General features: G+C 48.6%; 1 protein-coding gene across 1 annotated transcript in view; it reads left to right on the plus strand.

Annotated features, from left to right (window-relative positions):
• LOC135559050 (YEATS domain-containing protein 2-like) overlaps positions 1-20,222 on the plus strand; it is a 109,377-nt gene that overhangs the window by 57,932 nt on the left and 31,223 nt on the right. The window contains exons 14-16 of the mRNA XM_064993386.1: positions 5,281-5,469; positions 6,136-6,364; positions 6,506-6,667. Coding sequence (XP_064849458.1) covers positions 5,281-5,469; positions 6,136-6,364; positions 6,506-6,667 — 580 coding nt within the window. The remainder of the gene's footprint in view (positions 1-5,280; positions 5,470-6,135; positions 6,365-6,505; positions 6,668-20,222) is intronic.

Genomic DNA, 20,222 nt, shown 5'->3' on the forward strand with positions numbered 1-20,222 from the left:
CAAACGGACAATCTGACAACGCTCTGAATTTACAAACGGACAATCTGACAATGCTCTGAATTTACGAGTGCACTCTGGAACTCCAGATTGAATTTAAGAACACATCCAAAGTCGTAAAATGTCTAATTAGTAATTTGTTACGCTAGCAAGAGGTTGCGTAGCAACAGCATCAACTTCCGCTAGATGAGTGAAGGGCTAGTAAGCTCAACTGGAGGATACTGTTAATTTACAGTATACTAAAATGAACTAATAGTATGTAGTATATACTCATTAAGTATGTAGAATACAATATGTTAGTATGGGTATTCGAACACAGCTACTGAGTGCCTTGATCACGGTAATGGCCCGCCCCTTAATGGGGCTGCTGAACATTTTTGTCTCATCTAATGACTCAAATATTTGGGGGTACGTTGTGATTTATTGAGCATGGAACACTCCAAAAACCATTTATACACACGATTTTATACTTTTACAATTTAATTGTACTCCTGAATTTATTTGTGTGCTCATGAATATCAACTAACAGTATGTAGTTGTATCACTCAGCATTTTGTGGCTGGGCAGGTACTGATTCTTGATGTTCAGTTGTAGAAAAAATCAATTGAATTGAGTAATATACCACAACTTCTTACTAGTAATACTGTGTTGTGTTATAGACATTACAAAGCAAGCTCATCCGTCATTTGTGATTGTTGGTGTAATTACGGTGGAAAAATATATTAATTCATGCAACAATTATAAGCGTAAGAATGTGCACATGCCTGTAGAATGTGCACAAATGTTCCCAAATTAAATTCTCAAAGCGCAGAGTATGCTGTTTCATGTCACAGAAATTGAGAAAGATACATCAACTAACATGGGTTACTAATATGACTAGGATTATCATCAACTAGCAGGGTTACTAATATGACTATGATTATCATCAACTAGCAGGGTTAATCATATGACTAGGATTATCATCAACTAGCAGGGTTACTAATATGACTAGGATTATCATCAACTAGCAGGGTTAATCATATGACTAGGATTATCATCAACTAGCAGGGTTACTAATATGACTGGGATTATCATCAACTAGCAGGGTTTCTAATATGACTAGGATTATCATCAACTAGCAGGGTTACTAATATGACTAGGATTATCATCAACTAGCAGGGTTAATCATATGACTAGGGTTATCATCAACTAGCAGTGCTGAAGTGCATTGTGTTTAAAAATGGTCTGTCCTCGGTTGCAACACACTACCGAGGTCCAAACTGCCTCTTGAAGCAACGCCAGCACAATAACTGTTTGTTGGGATCTTCATAAAATGGGTTTTCATGGCCAGCAGCCACATACTAGCTTGAGATCACCATGCACAATGCCAAGCGTCAGCTGGAGTGGGATAAAGCTGCCTGCCCCAATGCATAGTGCCAACTGTAAAGTTTGGTGGAGGAGGAATAATGGTCTTGGGCTGTTTTTCATGGCTCTTGCTAGGCCCCTTAGTTCCAGTGAAGAGACATCTTAACGCTACAGCAATACAACGATTCTATGCTTCCAACTTTGTGGCAACAGTTTGGGGAAGGCCCTGTCCTGTTTTAGCATGACAATGCCCCTGTAAACAGAAATGTTTGTCGAGATCAGTGTGGAAAAACCTGACTGGCCTGCACAGAGCCCCGATCTCAACCCCATCTAACACCTTTGGGATGAATTGGAACGCCGACTGCGAGCCAGGCCTAAACGCCCAACAACAGTGCCCGAACTCACTAACGTTCTTGTGGCTAAATGGAAGCAAGTCCCCACAGCAATGTTCCAACATCTAGTGGAAGCTTTCCCAGAAGGGTGGAGGCTGTTATAGCAGCAATGTTCCAACATCTAGTGGAAAGCCTTCCTAGAAGAGTGGAGGCTGTTATAGCAGCAATGTTCCAACATCTAGTGGAAAGCCTTCCCAGAAGAGTGGAGGCTGTTATAGCAGCAATGGGGGACCAACTCCGTATTAATTCCCATGATTTTGGACTGTGATGTTCGACAGGCAGGTGTCCACATACTTTTGGCAATGCCTATGCGTATGAGAGTGGTTACATTTCTCCAGCCCCAACCCCTTAGCTTTTTACCCAAGTGGTGGGATATGCCTTGTTATTATTTCAACTGCAGATTGCCCCTTTCCATTTTAAACCCTGAATACACAAGAGTCTTCCATGAATGATTTTGATAACCAAAGTCTTAACCTGTCATGAGTACTTTTCATAGAGCTCTTTCAGACCTAACAGTGTTGAGCTTCCAGGAGATTTATGTCAGAGCCAACCCAGCAGTCTGTGTGGTATAGTGACTTCCTGTCTCTGTAGACACTTCCTCCCTTGAACAACACTCTCTCTCTGTGTATTATTAATAGTGTACCACTCTGCCAGGGTGCTAAAGTGACTTCCTGTCTCTGTAGACACTTCCTCCCTTGAACAACACTCTCTCTCACCCTGGCAGCCTACCACTCTGCCAGGGTGCTATCTTCAGCAGCTGTAGGCAGCCACTTGGCAAGACATTTAACTGTGACATCATTCTAAAAGGGAATTGCATTGCAGAGGGAATAACTGCAAGGTTCTATATCTAAACACACGTGTTTGTTTTGCTCTCCTTGTGGGGACCAAACAATTGATTCCCATTTAAAAAATTCTGCTTTCCCTAACCCCTAAATGTAACCCTGAACCTAACTTAAACCTACCCCTAAATGTAACCCTTAACCTAACTTAAACCTAACCCCTAAATGTCACCCTTAACCTAACTTAAACGTAACCCTTAACCTAACTTAAACCTAACCCCTAAATGTAACCCTTATCCTAACTTAAACCTAACCCTAATTGTATCCTTAACTCCTAAGCCTAAAATAGCCTTTTTCCTTGTGGGGACCCACAGGTCTGAATGTTCCTTGTTTTACTCTCCTTTTGAGGACTTCTGGTCCCCACAAGGATATTAAAACCCCCCCAAAAACACACAGAGATGGTGTCAAACCCCTGTAATAAAATCAACCCACTCCCCAAACTCTCCACAGATGATGAAACCCAATTTCAGACAGTACTGTAGGCAGGAACACGGTGCTGCTGTGATACTCAGCATCAAACCTGAACCCACAGTTTCTTTCTCTGCTGGGCAGCACCAAGCTTTCTCTCTCTGCTGGGCAGCACCAAGCCTTCTCTCTCTGCTGGACAGCACCAAGCCTTCTCTCTCTGCTGGGCAGCACCAAGCCTTCTCTCTCTGCTGGGCAGCACCAAGCCTTCTCTCTCTGCTGGGCAGCACCAAGCCTTCTCTATCTGCTGGGCAGCACCAAGCCTTCTCTCTCTGCCGGGCAGCACCAAGCCTTCTCTCTCTGCTGGACAGCACCAAGCCTTCTCTCTCTGCTGGGAAGCACCAAGCCTTCTCTCTCTGCTGGGCAGCACCAAGCCTTCTCTCTCTGCTGGGCAGCACCAAGCCTTCTCTCTCTGCTGGACAGCACCAAGCCTTCTCTCTCTGCTGGACAGCACCAAGCCTTCTCTCTCTGCTGGGCAGCACCAAGCCTTCTCTCTCTGCTGGGCAGCACCAAGCCTTCTCTCTCTGCTGGGCAGCACCAAGCCTTCTCTCTCTGCTGGACAGCACCAAGCCTTCTCTATCTGCTGGGCAGCACCAAGCCTTCTCTCTCTGCTGGGCAGCACCAAGCCTTCTCTCTCTGCTGGGCAGCACCAAGCCTTCTCTCTGCTGGGCAGCACCAAGCCTTCTCTCTCTGCTGGGCAGCACCAAGCTTTTCTCTCTGCTGGGCAGCACCAAGCCTTCTCTCTCTGCTGGGCAGCACCAAGCCTTCTCTCTCTGCTGGGCAGCACCAAGCCTTCTCTCTCTGCTGGGCAGCACCAAGCCTTCTCTATCTGCTGGGCAGCACCAAGCCTTCTCTCTCTGCTGGGCAGCACCAAGCCTTCTCTCTCTGCTGGGCAGCACTAAGCCTTCTCTCTCTGCTGGGCAGCACCAAGCCTTCTCTCTCTGCGGGGGCTGAAAATAAAGCAGGGTCCTTTCACAACAGTGGTATTGACTTATTCTATTAACTAACCAATGGTGAGTGCTCACTCTTTTGCTGTTTTTTCTAGCCTGTTTCAAAGGGGACAGAATTTTAATGCCTCTTGACTTATTACACATGTTGTTCTGTTTACAGCCTGAATTCAAAGTGGGTTAAAAAAATATATTTTTTTGAAGCAATTACATCTGTGAGTCTTTCTGGGTAAGTGTCTAAGTGCTTTCCACACCTGTTTTGTGCACCATTTGTCCATTCATTCTTTTTTTTAAATGCTTCAAACTGTGAAAATGGTTCTTGATCATTGTTAGACAACCATTTTCAGGTCTTGCAATAGTTGTAGTACATATACAGTACCAGTCAAAGTTTGGACACACCAACTCATTCAAGGGTCTTTCTTTATTTTTACTATATTCTACATTGTAGAATAATAGTGAATATATCACAACTATGAAATAACACATATGGAATCATGTAATAACCAAAAAAGTGTTAAACAAATCCAAATATATTTTATATTAGAGATTCTTCAAAGAAGCCTCCCTTTCTGCAATGTTTGTGATTCATCCACAGTCATTTAACTCTGTATCTGTCTTAAAATCACCATTGGCCCTCATGGTGAAATCCCTGAGCGGTTTCCTTCCTCTGTAGCAACTGAGTTAGGACCCCTGTATCTTTGTAGTGACTGCTTGTATTGATACACCATCAATACACCATTTAATAACTTCACCATGCTCAAAGAGATATTCAATGTCTGCTTTATTTTGACCTATATTCCAATAGGTGCCCTTTGTGAGGCGTTGGACAACCTTCCTGGTCTTTGTGGTTTGAATCTGTGTTTGAAATTCACTGCTCGACTGAGGGACTTTTAAAGATAATTGTATGTGTGGGGTACAGAGATGAGGTAGTCATTCAAAAATCATGTTAAACACTATTATTGCATTATTGAGTCCATGCAACTTATGTGGCTTGTTTAGCAAATGTGTACTCATGAACTTATTTAGGTTTGCCACAACAAAGGGAATGAATACTTATTGACTCAAGACATGTCCGCATTAATTCGTGAACAATTAGTAACAACCATTATTCCACTTTGACTTTTAGGGGGTATGGTGTGTGTAGGCTAGTGACACAACATCTAAGTTGTATCCATTTTGAAATTCAGACTGTAACACAACAAAATGTGGAGAAGTCAAGGGGTGTGAGTAATTTTAAAAAGGTTGCTTCTAGCACTGGTAGTCCTTGTGGTAATGTTCTTTCTCTGACTTCTGCAGGTCATTATCAAGCAGGAGCCGGGGGAGGTTCCCACTCAGCACCAGCAGCAGATGGTTTCCTCGGTAACGGCAGCCCAGCAGACCGCCGCCGCAGCAACGCAGCAATTTGTCGCAGTGAAGGGAGGTCACGTGATCTCCATGTCGCCACAGAAACAGACAGGAGGGGCCAGCGGGGCCCCACCCAGCAAGGTATCAGACACACTGACACACTTGAACTTTTAGTCTAGTCAGGCTCATCCTATGTAACTACTGCTATACACACCTTTTCTATTCACATACTGTCTATACGCACCACTTAAATACATATATTTATGTTCCAGACTCTGGTTCGGAAGAATTCTATCCATTTTGCCATGTGGTTTTGTACTGTATATTTAAATACTGTATTCTCGACATAGCTCATTCTAATATTTCTACTACTGTACATTGCATTTAATGATACTGTTTATACTCACCGCAAATGTATAATATAATAGCTCGCTCTATATCTACTGCTGTACATATCATTCTTAGTATATCTAGTGTAAATTCACCCTGTGTAGATACGTGTAGATTGCATTTAGATTACTCTAACAGTGCAATTTGGGTTGTTAATTGGATTCATACTGTCTATTATTGATTTATACATTCTTTGTATTTTGTTTATGTACTTGTTTGATATTGTACTGTTTTGTTAGGCTCAAATAACATAATCATTTATTTGCACCCGCTTTAACATCTGCTAAAATGTGTGCGTGAACAATAAGCATCATTTTGATTTGACATGCACACACACACACACAGCCAGTGAGCATGGTATCAGAGAGCACAGGCTTTGAACTGTAAAACTCCATTTCCAATGTTCCCCCTCTCCAGGTTCTGGGTATCCCTGCCCTCCAGGCAGCGGTGAAGCAGGTGGCCATCAGCAGCGGACAGATCCTGGTCGCCAAGGGCAACCCCTCCGTTTCCAAGGTGATTGGTGGGAAGCAGGTGGTCGCCCAGGGGGTCGCCAAGGCCATCGTCAGCGGAGCGGCTGGTAACATCGTGGGTCAGCAGGTTGTTGCTAAGGCAACGGGGGCCGCAGGGGGAACAGGAAAGAGCGGAGGTGAGGGTCACTTCACTTTTGTTCGTTCACACGCATACAAACATTGGGAAAAGGTGCCTGTTTATTTGAGACATGCAGACACATAAACACAAACAAACACCCTTGACAGACAAACTCTCTCCCCCCTCTCTCTCTCCACAGTGATGGCTACCCTCCAGCTGCCAGCCAACAACCTGGCCAACCTTGCCAACCTGCCCCCGGGCACCAAGCTGTACCTCACCACCAACAGCAAGAACCCATCAGGGAAGGGCAAGCTGCTTCTCATTCCCCAGGGAGCCATCCTCAGAGCTTCCAACTCAGCAGGTAACACACACCTCATTATCCTCACCAACTCCTCTCCTTTCATTTCCTACTTTCTTCTTCCTCTCCAACCCCATCCTTGTATCCAATCCAGTTTGTCACATGAACAAACCCCAATGACTAGTGAATATGCCATGGGGTTTTTCAGCTCTTTGGTGTATGAATGCAGCTTTATTTAGGTGTTTATGTCTGTATAGGATAGCAGTCTCTGGGTCAGGGTTTTCCAACCCTGTTCCTGGAGAGCTACCAATCTGTAGGTTTTCACTCCATCCCCAGTTGTAACTGAGCTGGTTCAGCTGATCAACCAGTTTATTATTAGAATCAGGTGCGCTAGATTACGGTTGGAGTGAAAACCTAAAGGATGGTAACTCTCCAGGAACAGGGTTGAACCTACAGGATAGTAGCTCTCCAGGAACAGGGTTGAACCTACAGGATGGTAGCTCTCCAGGAACAGGGTTGAACCTACAGGATGGTAGCTCTCCAGGAACAGGGTTGAACCTACAGGATAGTAGCTCTCCAGGAACATGGTTGAACCTACAGGATAGTAGCTCTCCAGGAACATGGTTGAACCTACAGGATGGTAGCTCTCCAGGAACAGGGTTGAACCTACAGGATAGTAGCTCTCCAGGAACAGGGTGGAACCTACAGGATAGTAGCTCTCCAGGAACAGGGTTGGAGTGAACCTACAGGATAGTAGCTCTCCAGGAACAGGGTTGAACCTACAGGATGGTAGCTCTCCAGGAACAGGGTTGAACCTACAGGATAGTAGCTCTCCAGGAACAGGGTTGAACCTACAGGATGGTAGCTCTCCAGGAACAGGGCTGAACCTACAGGATGGTAGCTCTCCAGGAACAGGGTTGAACCTACAGGATAGTAGCTCTCCAGGAACATGGTTGAACCTACAGGATAGTAGCTCTCCAGGAACAGGGTTGAACCTACAGGATGGTAGCTCTCCAGGAACAGGGTTGAACCTACAGGATAGTAGCTCTCCAGGAACAGGGTGGAACCTACAGGATAGTAGCTCTCCAGGAACAGGGTTGAACCTACAGGATGGTAGCTCTCCAGGAACAGGGTTGAACCTACAGGATAGTAGCTCTCCAGGAACAGGGTTGAACCTACAGGATAGTAGCTCTCCAGGAACAGGGTTGAACCTACAGGATAGTAGCTCTCCAGGAACAGGGTTGAACCTACAGGATGGTAGCTCTCCAGGAACAGGGCTGAACCTACAGGATGGTAGCTCTCCTGGAACAGGGTTGAACTTACAGGATAGTAGCTCTCCAGGAACAGGGATGAACCTACAGGATAGTAGCTCTCCAGGAACAGGGTTGAACCTACAGGATGGTAGCTCTTCAGGAACATGGTTGAACCTACAGGATAGTAGCTCTCCAGGAACAGGGTTGAACCTACAGGATAGTAGCTCTCCAGGAACATGGTTGAACCTACAGCATGGTAGCTCTTCAGGAACATGGTTGAACCTACAGGATAGTAGCTCTCCAGGAACAGGGTTGAACCTACAGGATGGTAGCTCTCCAGGAACAGGGTTGAACCTACAGGATAGTAGCTCTCCAGGAACAGGGTTGAACCTACAGGATAGTAGCTCTCCAGGAACAGGGTTGAACCTACAGGATAGTAGCTCTCCAGGAACAGGGTTGAACCTACAGGATGGTAGCTCTCCAGGAACAGGGTTGAACCTGCAGGATGGTAGCTCTCCAGGAACAGGGTTGGAGTGAACCTACAGGATGGTAGCTCTCCAGGAACAGGGCTGAACCTACAGGATAGTAGCTCTCCAGGAACAGGGTTGAACCTACAGGATGGTAGCTCTCCAGGAACAGGGTTGAACCTACAGGATGGTTGCTCTCCAGGAACAGGGTTGAACCTACAGGATAGTAGCTCTCCAGGAACAGGGTTGAATCTACAGGATGGTAGCTCTCCAGGAACAGGGTTGAACCTACAGGATAGTAGCTCTCCAGGAACAGGGTTGAACCTACAGGATGGTAGCTCTCCAGGAACAGGGTTGAACCTACAGGATAGTAGCTCTCCAGGAACAGGGTTGAACCTACAGGATGGTAGCTCTCCATGAACAGGGTTGAACCTACAGGATGGTAGCTCTCCAGGAACAGGGTTGAACCTACAGGATGGTAGCTCTCCAGGAACAGGGTTGAACCTACAGGATAGTAGCTCTCCAGGAACAGGGTTGAACCTACAGGATAGTAGCTCTCCAGGAACAGGGCTGAACCTACAGGATAGTAGCTCTCCAGGAACAGGGTTGAACCTACAGGATAGTAGCTCTCCAGGAACATGGTTGAACCTACAGGATAGTAGCTCTCCAGGAACATGGTTGAACCTACAGGATAGTAGCTCTCCAGGAACAGGGTTGAACCTACAGGATAGTAGCTCTTCAGGAACAGGGCTGAACCTACAGGATAGTAGCTCTCCAGGAACAGGGCTGAACCTACAGGATGGTAGCTCTCCAGGAACATGGTTGAACCTACAGGATAGTAGCTCTCCAGGAACAGGGTTGAACCTACAGGATGGTAGCTCTCCAGGAACAGGGTTGAACCTACAGGATGGTTGCTCTCCAGGAACAGGGTTGAACCTACAGGATAGTAGCTCTCCAGGAACAGAGTTGAATCTACAGGATGGTAGCTCTCCAGGAACAGGGTTGAACCTACAGGATAGTAGCTCTCCAGGAACAGGGTTGAACCTACAGGATGGTAGCTCTCCAGGAACAGAGTTGAACCTACAGGATAGTAGCTCTCCAGGAACAGGGTTGAACCTACAGGATGGTAGCTCTCCAGGAACAGGGTTGAACCTACAGGATGGTAGCTCTCCAGGAACAGGGTTGAACCTACAGGATGGTAGCTCTCCAGGAACAGGGTTGAACCTACAGGATAGTAGCTCTCCAGGAACAGGGTTGAACCTACAGGATAGTAGCTCTCCAGGAACAGGGCTGAACCTACAGGATAGTAGCTCTCCAGGAACAGGGTTGAACCTACAGGATGGTAGCTCTCCAGGAACAGGGTTGAACCTACAGGATAGTAGCTCTCCAGGAACAGGGTTGAACCTACAGGATAGTAGCTCTCCAGGAACATGGTTGAACCTACAGGATAGTAGCTCTCCAGGAACAGGGTTGAACCTACAGGATAGTAGCTCTTCAGGAACAGGGCTGAACCTACAGGATAGTAGCTCTCCAGGAACAGGGCTGAACCTACAGGATGGTAGCTCTCCAGGAACAGGGTTGAACCTACAGGATGGTAGCTCTCCAGGAACAGGGTTGAACCTACAGGATAGTAGCTCTCCAGGAACAGGGTTGAACCTACAGGATGGTAGCTCTCCAGGAACAGGGTTGAACCTACAGGATGGTTGCTCTCCAGGAACAGTGTTGAACCTACAGGATAGTAGCTCTCCAGGAACAGGGTTGAACCTACAGCATGGTAGCTCTCCAGGAACAGGGTTGAACCTACAGGATAGTAGCTCTCCAGGAACAGGGTTGAACTTACAGGATGGTAGCTCTCCAGGAACAGGGTTGAACCTACAGGATGGTAGCTCTCCAGGAACAGGGTTGAACCTACAGGATAGTAGCTCTCCAGGAACAGGGTTGACCCTACAGGATGGTAGCTCTCCAGGAACAGGGCTGAACCTACAGGATAGTAGCTCTCCAGGAACAGGGTTGGAGTGAACCTACAGGATAGTAGCTCTCCAGGAACAGGGTTGAACCTACAGGATGGTAGCTCTCCAGGAACAGGGTTGAACCTACAGGATGGTAGCTCTCCAGGAACATGGTTGAACCTACAGGATAGTAGCTCTCCAGGAACAGGGTTGAACCTACAGGATGGTAGCTCTCCAGGAACAGAGTTGAACCTACAGGATAGTAGCTCTCCAGGAACAGGGTTGAACCTACAGGATGGTAGCTCTCCTGGAACAGGGTTGAACTTACAGGATGGTAGCTCTCCAGGAACAGGGTTGAACCTACAGGATAGTATTTCTCCAGGAACAGGGCTGAACCTACAGGATAGTAGCTCTCCAGGAACAGGGTTGAGCCTACAGGATGGTAGCTCTCCAGGAACAGGGCTGAACCTACAGGATAGTAGCTCTCCAGGAACAGGGTTGGAGTGAACCTACAGGATAGTAGCTCTCCAGGAACAGGGTTGAACCTACAGGATGGTAGCTCTCCAGGAACAGGGTTGGAGTGAACCTACAGGATGGTAGCTCTCCAGGAACAGGGTTGAACCTACAGGATAGTAGCTCTCCAGGAACATGGTTGGAGTGAACCTACAGGATGGTAGCTCTCCTGGAACAGGGTTGAACTTACAGGATGGTAGCTCTCCAGGAACAGGGTTGAACCTACAGGATAGTAGCTCTCCAGGAACAGGGCTGAACCTACAGGATAGTAGCTCTCCAGGAACAGGGTTGAACCTACAGGATGGTAGCTCTCCAGGAACAGGGTTGGAGTGAACCTACAGGATGGTAGCTCTCCAGGAACAGGGTTGAACCTATAGGATAGTAGCTCTCCAGGAACAGGGTTGGAGTGAACCTACAGGATGGTAGCTCTCCAGGAACAGGGTTGAACCTACAGGATAGTAGCTCTCCAGGAACAGGGTTGAACCTACAGGATGGTAGTTCTCGAAGGACAGGGTTGGAGTGAACCTACAGGATGGTAGCTATCCAGGAAAACGGTTGAACCTACAGGATAGTAGCTCTCCAGGAACAGGGTTGAACCTACAGGATGGTAGCTCTCCAGGAACAGGGTTGGAGTGAACCTACAGGATAGTAGCTCTCCAGGAAAACGGTTGAACCTACAGGATGGTAGCTCTCCAGGAACAGGGTTGAACCTACAGGATGGTAGCTCTCCAGGAACAGGGTTGAACCTACAGGATGGTAGCTCTCCAGGAACAGGGTGGAACCTACAGGATAGTAGCTCTCCAGGAACAGGGTTGGAGTGAACCTACAGGATAGTAGCTCTCCAGGAACAGGGTTGAACCTACAGGATGGTAGCTCTCCAGGAACAGGGTTGAACCTACAGGATAGTAGCTCTCCAGGAACAGGGTTGAACCTACAGGATAGTAGCTCTCCAGGAACAGGGTTGAACCTACAGGATAGTAGCTCTCCAGGAACAGGGTTGAACCTACAGGATGGTAGCTCTCCAGGAACAGGGCTGAACCTACAGGATGGTAGCTCTCCTGGAACAGTGTTGAACTTACAGGATAGTAGCTCTCCAGGAACAGGGATGAACCTACAGGATAGTAGCTCTCCAGGAACAGGGTTGAACCTACAGGATGGTAGCTCTTCAGGAACATGGTTGAACCTACAGGATAGTAGCTCTCCAGGAACAGGGTTGAACCTACAGGATAGTAGCTCTCCAGGAACATGGTTGAACCTACAGCATGGTAGCTCTTCAGGAACATGGTTGAACCTACAGGATAGTAGCTCTCCAGGAACAGGGTTGAACCTACAGGATGGTAGCTCTCCAGGAACAGGGTTGAACCTACAGGATAGTAGCTCTCCAGGAACAGGGTTGAACCTACAGGATAGTAGCTCTCCAGGAACAGGGTTGAACCTACAGGATGGTAGCTCTCCAGGAACAGGGTTGAACCTACAGGATGGTAGCTCTCCAGGAACAGGGTTGAACCTGCAGGATGGTAGCTCTCCAGGAACAGGGTTGGAGTGAACCTACAGGATGGTAGCTCTCCAGGAACAGGGCTGAACCTACAGGATAGTAGCTCTCCAGGAACAGGGTTGAACCTACAGGATGGTAGCTCTCCAGGAACAGGGTTGAACCTACAGGATGGTTGCTCTCCAGGAACAGGGTTGAACCTACAGGATAGTAGCTCTCCAGGAACAGGGTTGAATCTACAGGATGGTAGCTCTCCAGGAACAGGGTTGAACCTACAGGATAGTAGCTCTCCAGGAACAGGGTTGAACCTACAGGATGGTAGCTCTCCAGGAACAGGGTTGAACCTACAGGATAGTAGCTCTCCAGGAACAGGGTTGAACCTACAGGATGGTAGCTCTCCAGGAACAGGGTTGAACCTACAGGATGGTAGCTCTCCAGGAACAGGGTTGAACCTACAGGATGGTAGCTCTCCAGGAACAGGGTTGAACCTACAGGATAGTAGCTCTCCAGGAACAGGGTTGAACCTACAGGATAGTAGCTCTCCAGGAACAGGGCTGAACCTACAGGATAGTAGCTCTCCAGGAACAGGGTTGAACCTACAGGATGGTAGCTCTCCAGGAACAGGGTTGAACCTACAGGATAGTAGCTCTCCAGGAACATGGTTGAACCTACAGGATAGTAGCTCTCCAGGAACATGGTTGAACCTACAGGATAGTAGCTCTCCAGGAACAGGGTTGAACCTACAGGATAGTAGCTCTTCAGGAACAGGGCTGAACCTACAGGATAGTAGCTCTCCAGGAACAGGGCTGAACCTACAGGATGGTAGCTCTCCAGGAACATGGTTGAACCTACAGGATAGTAGCTCTCCAGGAACAGGGTTGAACCTACAGGATGGTAGCTCTCCAGGAACAGGGTTGAACCTACAGGATGGTTGCTCTCCAGGAACAGGGTTGAACCTACAGGATAGTAGCTCTCCAGGAACAGAGTTGAATCTACAGGATGGTAGCTCTCCAGGAACAGGGTTGAACCTACAGGATAGTAGCTCTCCAGGAACAGGGTTGAACCTACAGGATGGTAGCTCTCCAGGAACAGAGTTGAACCTACAGGATAGTAGCTCTCCAGGAACAGGGTTGAACCTACAGGATGGTAGCTCTCCAGGAACAGGGTTGAACCTACAGGATGGTAGCTCTCCAGGAACAGGGTTGAACCTACAGGATGGTAGCTCTCCAGGAACAGGGTTGAACCTACAGGATAGTAGCTCTCCAGGAACAGGGTTGAACCTACAGGATAGTAGCTCTCCAGGAACAGGGCTGAACCTACAGGATAGTAGCTCTCCAGGAACAGGGTTGAACCTACAGGATGGTAGCTCTCCAGGAACAGGGTTGAACCTACAGGATAGTAGCTCTCCAGGAACAGGGTTGAACCTACAGGATAGTAGCTCTCCAGGAACATGGTTGAACCTACAGGATAGTAGCTCTCCAGGAACAGGGTTGAACCTACAGGATAGTAGCTCTTCAGGAACAGGGCTGAACCTACAGGATAGTAGCTCTCCAGGAACAGGGCTGAACCTACAGGATGGTAGCTCTCCAGGAACAGGGTTGAACCTACAGGATGGTAGCTCTCCAGGAACAGGGTTGAACCTACAGGATAGTAGCTCTCCAGGAACAGGGTTGAACCTACAGGATGGTAGCTCTCCAGGAACAGGGTTGAACCTACAGGATGGTTGCTCTCCAGGAACAGTGTTGAACCTACAGGATAGTAGCTCTCCAGGAACAGGGTTGAACCTACAGCATGGTAGCTCTCCAGGAACAGGGTTGAACCTACAGGATAGTAGCTCTCCAGGAACAGGGTTGAACTTACAGGATGGTAGCTCTCCAGGAACAGGGTTGAACCTACAGGATGGTAGCTCTCCAGGAACAGGGTTGAACCTACAGGATAGTAGCTCTCCAGGAACAGGGTTGACCCTACAGGATGGTAGCTCTCCAGGAACAGGGCTGAACCTACAGGATAGTAGCTCTCCAGGAACAGGGTTGGAGTGAACCTACAGGATAGTAGCTCTCCAGGAACAGGGTTGAACCTACAGGATGGTAGCTCTCCAGGAACAGGGTTGAACCTACAGGATGGTAGCTCTCCAGGAACATGGTTGAACCTACAGGATAGTAGCTCTCCAGGAACAGGGTTGAACCTACAGGATGGTAGCTCTCCAGGAACAGAGTTGAACCTACAGGATAGTAGCTCTCCAGGAACAGGGTTGAACCTACAGGATGGTAGCTCTCCTGGAACAGGGTTGAACTTACAGGATGGTAGCTCTCCAGGAACAGGGTTGAACCTACAGGATAGTATTTCTCCAGGAACAGGGCTGAACCTACAGGATAGTAGCTCTCCAGGAACAGGGTTGAGCCTACAGGATGGTAGCTCTCCAGGAACAGGGCTGAACCTACAGGATAGTAGCTCTCCAGGAACAGGGTTGGAGTGAACCTACAGGATAGTAGCTCTCCAGGAACAGGGTTGAACCTACAGGATGGTAGCTCTCCAGGAACAGGGTTGGAGTGAACCTACAGGATGGTAGCTCTCCAGGAACAGGGTTGAACCTACAGGATAGTAGCTCTCCAGGAACATGGTTGGAGTGAACCTACAGGATGGTAGCTCTCCTGGAACAGGGTTGAACTTACAGGATGGTAGCTCTCCAGGAACAGGGTTGAACCTACAGGATAGTAGCTCTCCAGGAACAGGGCTGAACCTACAGGATAGTAGCTCTCCAGGAACAGGGTTGAACCTACAGGATGGTAGCTCTCCAGGAACAGGGTTGGAGTGAACCTACAGGATGGTAGCTCTCCAGGAACAGGGTTGAACCTATAGGATAGTAGCTCTCCAGGAACAGGGTTGGAGTGAACCTACAGGATGGTAGCTCTCCAGGAACAGGGTTGAACCTACAGGATAGTAGCTCTCCAGGAACAGGGTTGAACCTACAGGATGGTAGTTCTCGAAGGACAGGGTTGGAGTGAACCTACAGGATGGTAGCTATCCAGGAAAACGGTTGAACCTACAGGATAGTAGCTCTCCAGGAACAGGGTTGAACCTACAGGATGGTAGCTCTCCAGGAACAGGGTTGGAGTGAACCTACAGGATAGTAGCTCTCCAGGAAAACGGTTGAACCTACAGGATGGTAGCTCTCCAGGAACAGGGTTGAACCTACAGGATGGTAGCTCTCCAGGAACAGGGTTGAACCTACAGGATGGTAGCTCTCCAGGAACAGGGTTGAACCTACAGGATGGTAGCTCTCCAGGAACAGGGTTGAACCTACAGGATGGTAGCTCTCCTGGAACAGGGTTGAACCTACAGGATAGTAGCTCTCCAGGAACAGGGCTGAACCTACAGGATAGTAGCTCTCCAGGAACAGGGTTGAACCTACAGGATGGTAGCTCTCCAGGAACAGGGTTGAACCTACAGGATAGTAGCTCTCCAGGAACATGGTTGAACCTACAGGATAGTAGCTCTCCAGGAACAGGGTTGAACCTATAGGATAGTAGCTCTCCAGGAACAGGGTTGAACCTACAGGATAGTAGCTCTCCAGGAACAGGGTTGAACCTACAGGATGGTAGCTCTCCAGGAACAGGGTTGAACCTATAAGATAGTAGCTCTCCAGGAACAGGGTTGGAGTGAACCTACAGGATGGTAGCTTTCCAGGAACATGGTTGAACCTACAGGATAGTAGCTCTCCAGGAACAGGGTTGAACCTACAGGATAGTAGCTCTCCAGGAACAGGGTTGAACCTACAGGATAGTAGCTCTCCAGGAACAGGGTTGGAGTGAACCTACAGGATGGTAGCTTTCCAGGAACATGGTTGAACCTACAGGATAGTAGCTCTCCAGGAACAGGGTTGAACCTACAGGATAGTAGCTCTCCAGGAACAGGGCTGAACCTACAGGATGGTAGCTCTCCAGGAACAGGGTTGAACCTACAGGATGGTAGCTCTCCAGGAACATGGCTGAACCTACAGGATAGTAGCTCTCCAGGAACAGGGTTGAACCTACAGGATAGTAGCTCTCCAGGAACAGGGTTGAACCTACAGGATAGTAGCTCTCCAGGAACAGGGCTGAACCTACAGGATGGTAGCTCTCCAGGAACAGGGTTGAACCTACAGGATAGTAGCTCTCCAGGAACAGGGTTGAACCTACAGGATAGTAGCTCTCCAGGAACAGGGTTGGAGTGAACCTACAGGATGGTAGCTCTCCAGGAACAGGGTTGAACCTACAGGATAGTAGCTCTCCAGGAACAGGGTTGAACCTACAGGATGGTAGTTCTCGAAGGACAGGGTTGGAGTGAACCTACAGGATGGTAGCTATCCAGGAAAACGGTTGAACCTACAGGATGGTAGCTCTCCAGGAACAGGGTTGAACCTACAGGATGGTAGCTCTCCAGGAACAGGGTTGGAGTGAACCTACAGGATAGTAGCTCTCCAGGAAAACGGTTGAACCTACAGGATGGTAGCTCTCCAGGAACAGGGTTGAACCTACAGGATGGTAGCTCTCCAGGAACATGGTTGAACCTACAGGATAGTAGCTCTCCAGGAACAGGGTTGAACCTACAGGATGGTAGCTCTCCAGGAACAGGGTTGAACCTACAGGATGGTAGCTCTCCAGGAACAGGGTTGAACCTACAGGATAGTAGCTCTCCAGGAACATGGTTGAACCTACAGGATAGTAGCTCTCCAGGAACAGGGTTGAACCTACAGGATGGTAGCTCTCCAGGAACAGGGTTGGAGTGAACCTACAGGATGGTAGCTCTCCAGGAACAGGGTTGAACCTACAGGATAGTAGCTCTCCAGGAACATGGTTGGAGTGAACCTACAGGATGGTAGCTCTCCTGGAACAGGGTTGAACTTACAGGATGGTAGCTCTCCAGGAACAGGGTTGAACCTACAGGATAGTAGCTCTCCAGGAACAGGGCTGAACCTACAGGATAGTAGCTCTCCAGGAACAGGGTTGAACCTACAGGATGGTAGCTCTCCAGGAACAGGGTTGGAGTGAACCTACAGGATGGTAGCTCTCCAGGAACAGGGTTGAACCTATAGGATAGTAGCTCTCCAGGAACAGGGTTGGAGTGAACCTACAGGATGGTAGCTCTCCAGGAACAGGGTTGAACCTACAGGATAGTAGCTCTCCAGGAACAGGGTTGAACCTACAGGATGGTAGTTCTCGAAGGACAGGGTTGGAGTGAACCTACAGGATGGTAGCTATCCAGGAAAACGGTTGAACCTACAGGATAGTAGCTCTCCAGGAACAGGGTTGAACCTACAGGATGGTAGCTCTCCAGGAACAGGGTTGGAGTGAACCTACAGGATAGTAGCTCTCCAGGAAAACGGTTGAACCTACAGGATGGTAGCTCTCCAGGAACAGGGTTGAACCTACAGGATGGTAGCTCTCCAGGAACAGGGTTGAACCTACAGGATGGTAGCTCTCCAGGAACAGGGTTGAACCTACAGGATGGTAGCTCTCCAGGAACAGGGTTGAACCTACAGGATGGTAGCTCTCCTGGAACAGGGTTGAACCTACAGGATAGTAGCTCTCCAGGAACAGGGCTGAACCTACAGGATAGTAGCTCTCCAGGAACAGGGTTGAACCTACAGGATGGTAGCTCTCCAGGAACAGGGTTGAACCTACAGGATAGTAGCTCTCCAGGAACATGGTTGAACCTACAGGATAGTAGCTCTCCAGGAACAGGGTTGAACCTATAGGATAGTAGCTCTCCAGGAACAGGGTTGAACCTACAGGATAGTAGCTCTCCAGGAACAGGGTTGAACCTACAGGATGGTAGCTCTCCAGGAACAGGGTTGAACCTATAAGATAGTAGCTCTCCAGGAACAGGGTTGGAGTGAACCTACAGGATGGTAGCTTTCCAGGAACATGGTTGAACCTACAGGATAGTAGCTCTCCAGGAACAGGGTTGAACCTACAGGATAGTAGCTCTCCAGGAACAGGGTTGAACCTACAGGATAGTAGCTCTCCAGGAACAGGGTTGGAGTGAACCTACAGGATGGTAGCTTTCCAGGAACATGGTTGAACCTACAGGATAGTAGCTCTCCAGGAACAGGGTTGAACCTACAGGATAGTAGCTCTCCAGGAACAGGGCTGAACCTACAGGATGGTAGCTCTCCAGGAACAGGGTTGAACCTACAGGATGGTAGCTCTCCAGGAACATGGTTGAACCTACAGGATAGTAGCTCTCCAGGAACAGGGTTGAACCTACAGGATAGTAGCTCTCCAGGAACAGGGTTGAACCTACAGGATAGTAGCTCTCCAGGAACAGGGCTGAACCTACAGGATGGTAGCTCTCCAGGAACAGGGTTGAACCTACAGGATAGTAGCTCTCCAGGAACAGGGTTGAACCTACAGGATAGTAGCTCTCCAGGAACAGGGTTGGAGTGAACCTACAGGATGGTAGCTCTCCAGGAACAGGGTTGAACCTACAGGATAGTAGCTCTCCAGGAACAGGGTTGAACCTACAGGATGGTAGTTCTCGAAGGACAGGGTTGGAGTGAACCTACAGGATGGTAGCTATCCAGGAAAACGGTTGAACCTACAGGATGGTAGCTCTCCAGGAACAGGGTTGAACCTACAGGATGGTAGCTCTCCAGGAACAGGGTTGGAGTGAACCTACAGGATAGTAGCTCTCCAGGAAAACGGTTGAACCTACAGGATGGTAGCTCTCCAGGAACAGGGTTGAACCTACAGGATGGTAGCTCTCCAGGAACATGGTTGAACCTACAGGATAGTAGCTCTCCAGGAACAGGGTTGAACCTACAGGATGGTAGCTCTCCAGGAACAGGGTTGAACCTACAGGATGGTAGCTCTCCAGGAACAGGGTTGAACCTACAGGATAGTAGCTCTCCAGGAACATGGTTGAACCTACAGGATAGTAGCTCTCCAGGAACAGGGTTGAACCTACAGGATGGTAGCTCTCCAGGAACAGGGTTGAACCTACAGGATGGTAGCTCTCCAGGAACAGGGTTGAACCTACAGGATGGTAGCTCTCCAGGAACAGGGTTGAACCTACAAGATAGTAGCTCTCCAGGAACAGGGTTGAACCTACAGGATAGTAGCTCTCCAGGAACAGGGTTGGAGTGAACCTACAGGATGGTAGCTCTCCAGGAACAGGGTTGGAGTGAACCTACAGGATGGTAGCTCTCCAGGAACAGGGTTGGAGTGAACCTACAGGATAGTAGCTCTCCAGGAACAGGGTTGAACCTACAGGATAGTAGCTCTCCAGGAACAGGGTTGGAGTGAACCTACAGGATAGTAGCTCTCCAGGAACATGGTTGAACCTACAGGATAGTAGCTCTCCAGGAACAGGGTTGAACCTACAGGATAGTAGCTCTCCAGGAACAGGGTTGGAGTGAACCTACAGGATGGTAGCTCTCCAGGAACAGGGTTGAACCTACAGGATGGTAGCTCTCCAGGAACAGGGTGGAACCTACAGGATAGTAGTTCTCCAGGAACAGGGTTGAACCTACAAGATAGTAGCTCTCCAGGAACAGGGTTGGAGTGAACCTATAGGATGGTAGCTCTCCAGGAACAGGGTTGAACCTACAGGATAGTAGCTCTCCAGGAACAGGGTTGGAGTGAACCTACAGGATAGTAGCTCTCCAGGAACAGGGTTGAACCTACAGGATGGTAGCTCTCCAGGAACAGGGTTGAACCTACAGGATAGTAGATCTCCAGGAACAGGGTTGAACCTACAGGATAGTAGCTCTCCAGGAACATGGTTGAACCTACAGGATAGTAGCTCTCCAGGAACAGGGTTGAACCTACAGGATGGTAGCTCTCCAGGAACAGGGTTGAACCTACAGGATAGTAGCTCTCCAGGAACAGGGTTGAACCTTCAGGATAGTAGCTCTCCAGGAACAGGGTTGAACCTACAGGATGGTAGCTCTCCAGGAACAGG

Source organism: Oncorhynchus masou, chromosome 17, assembly GCF_036934945.1.
Source record: "Oncorhynchus masou masou isolate Uvic2021 chromosome 17, UVic_Omas_1.1, whole genome shotgun sequence".
Classification (NCBI taxonomy): domain Eukaryota; kingdom Metazoa; phylum Chordata; class Actinopteri; order Salmoniformes; family Salmonidae; genus Oncorhynchus; species Oncorhynchus masou.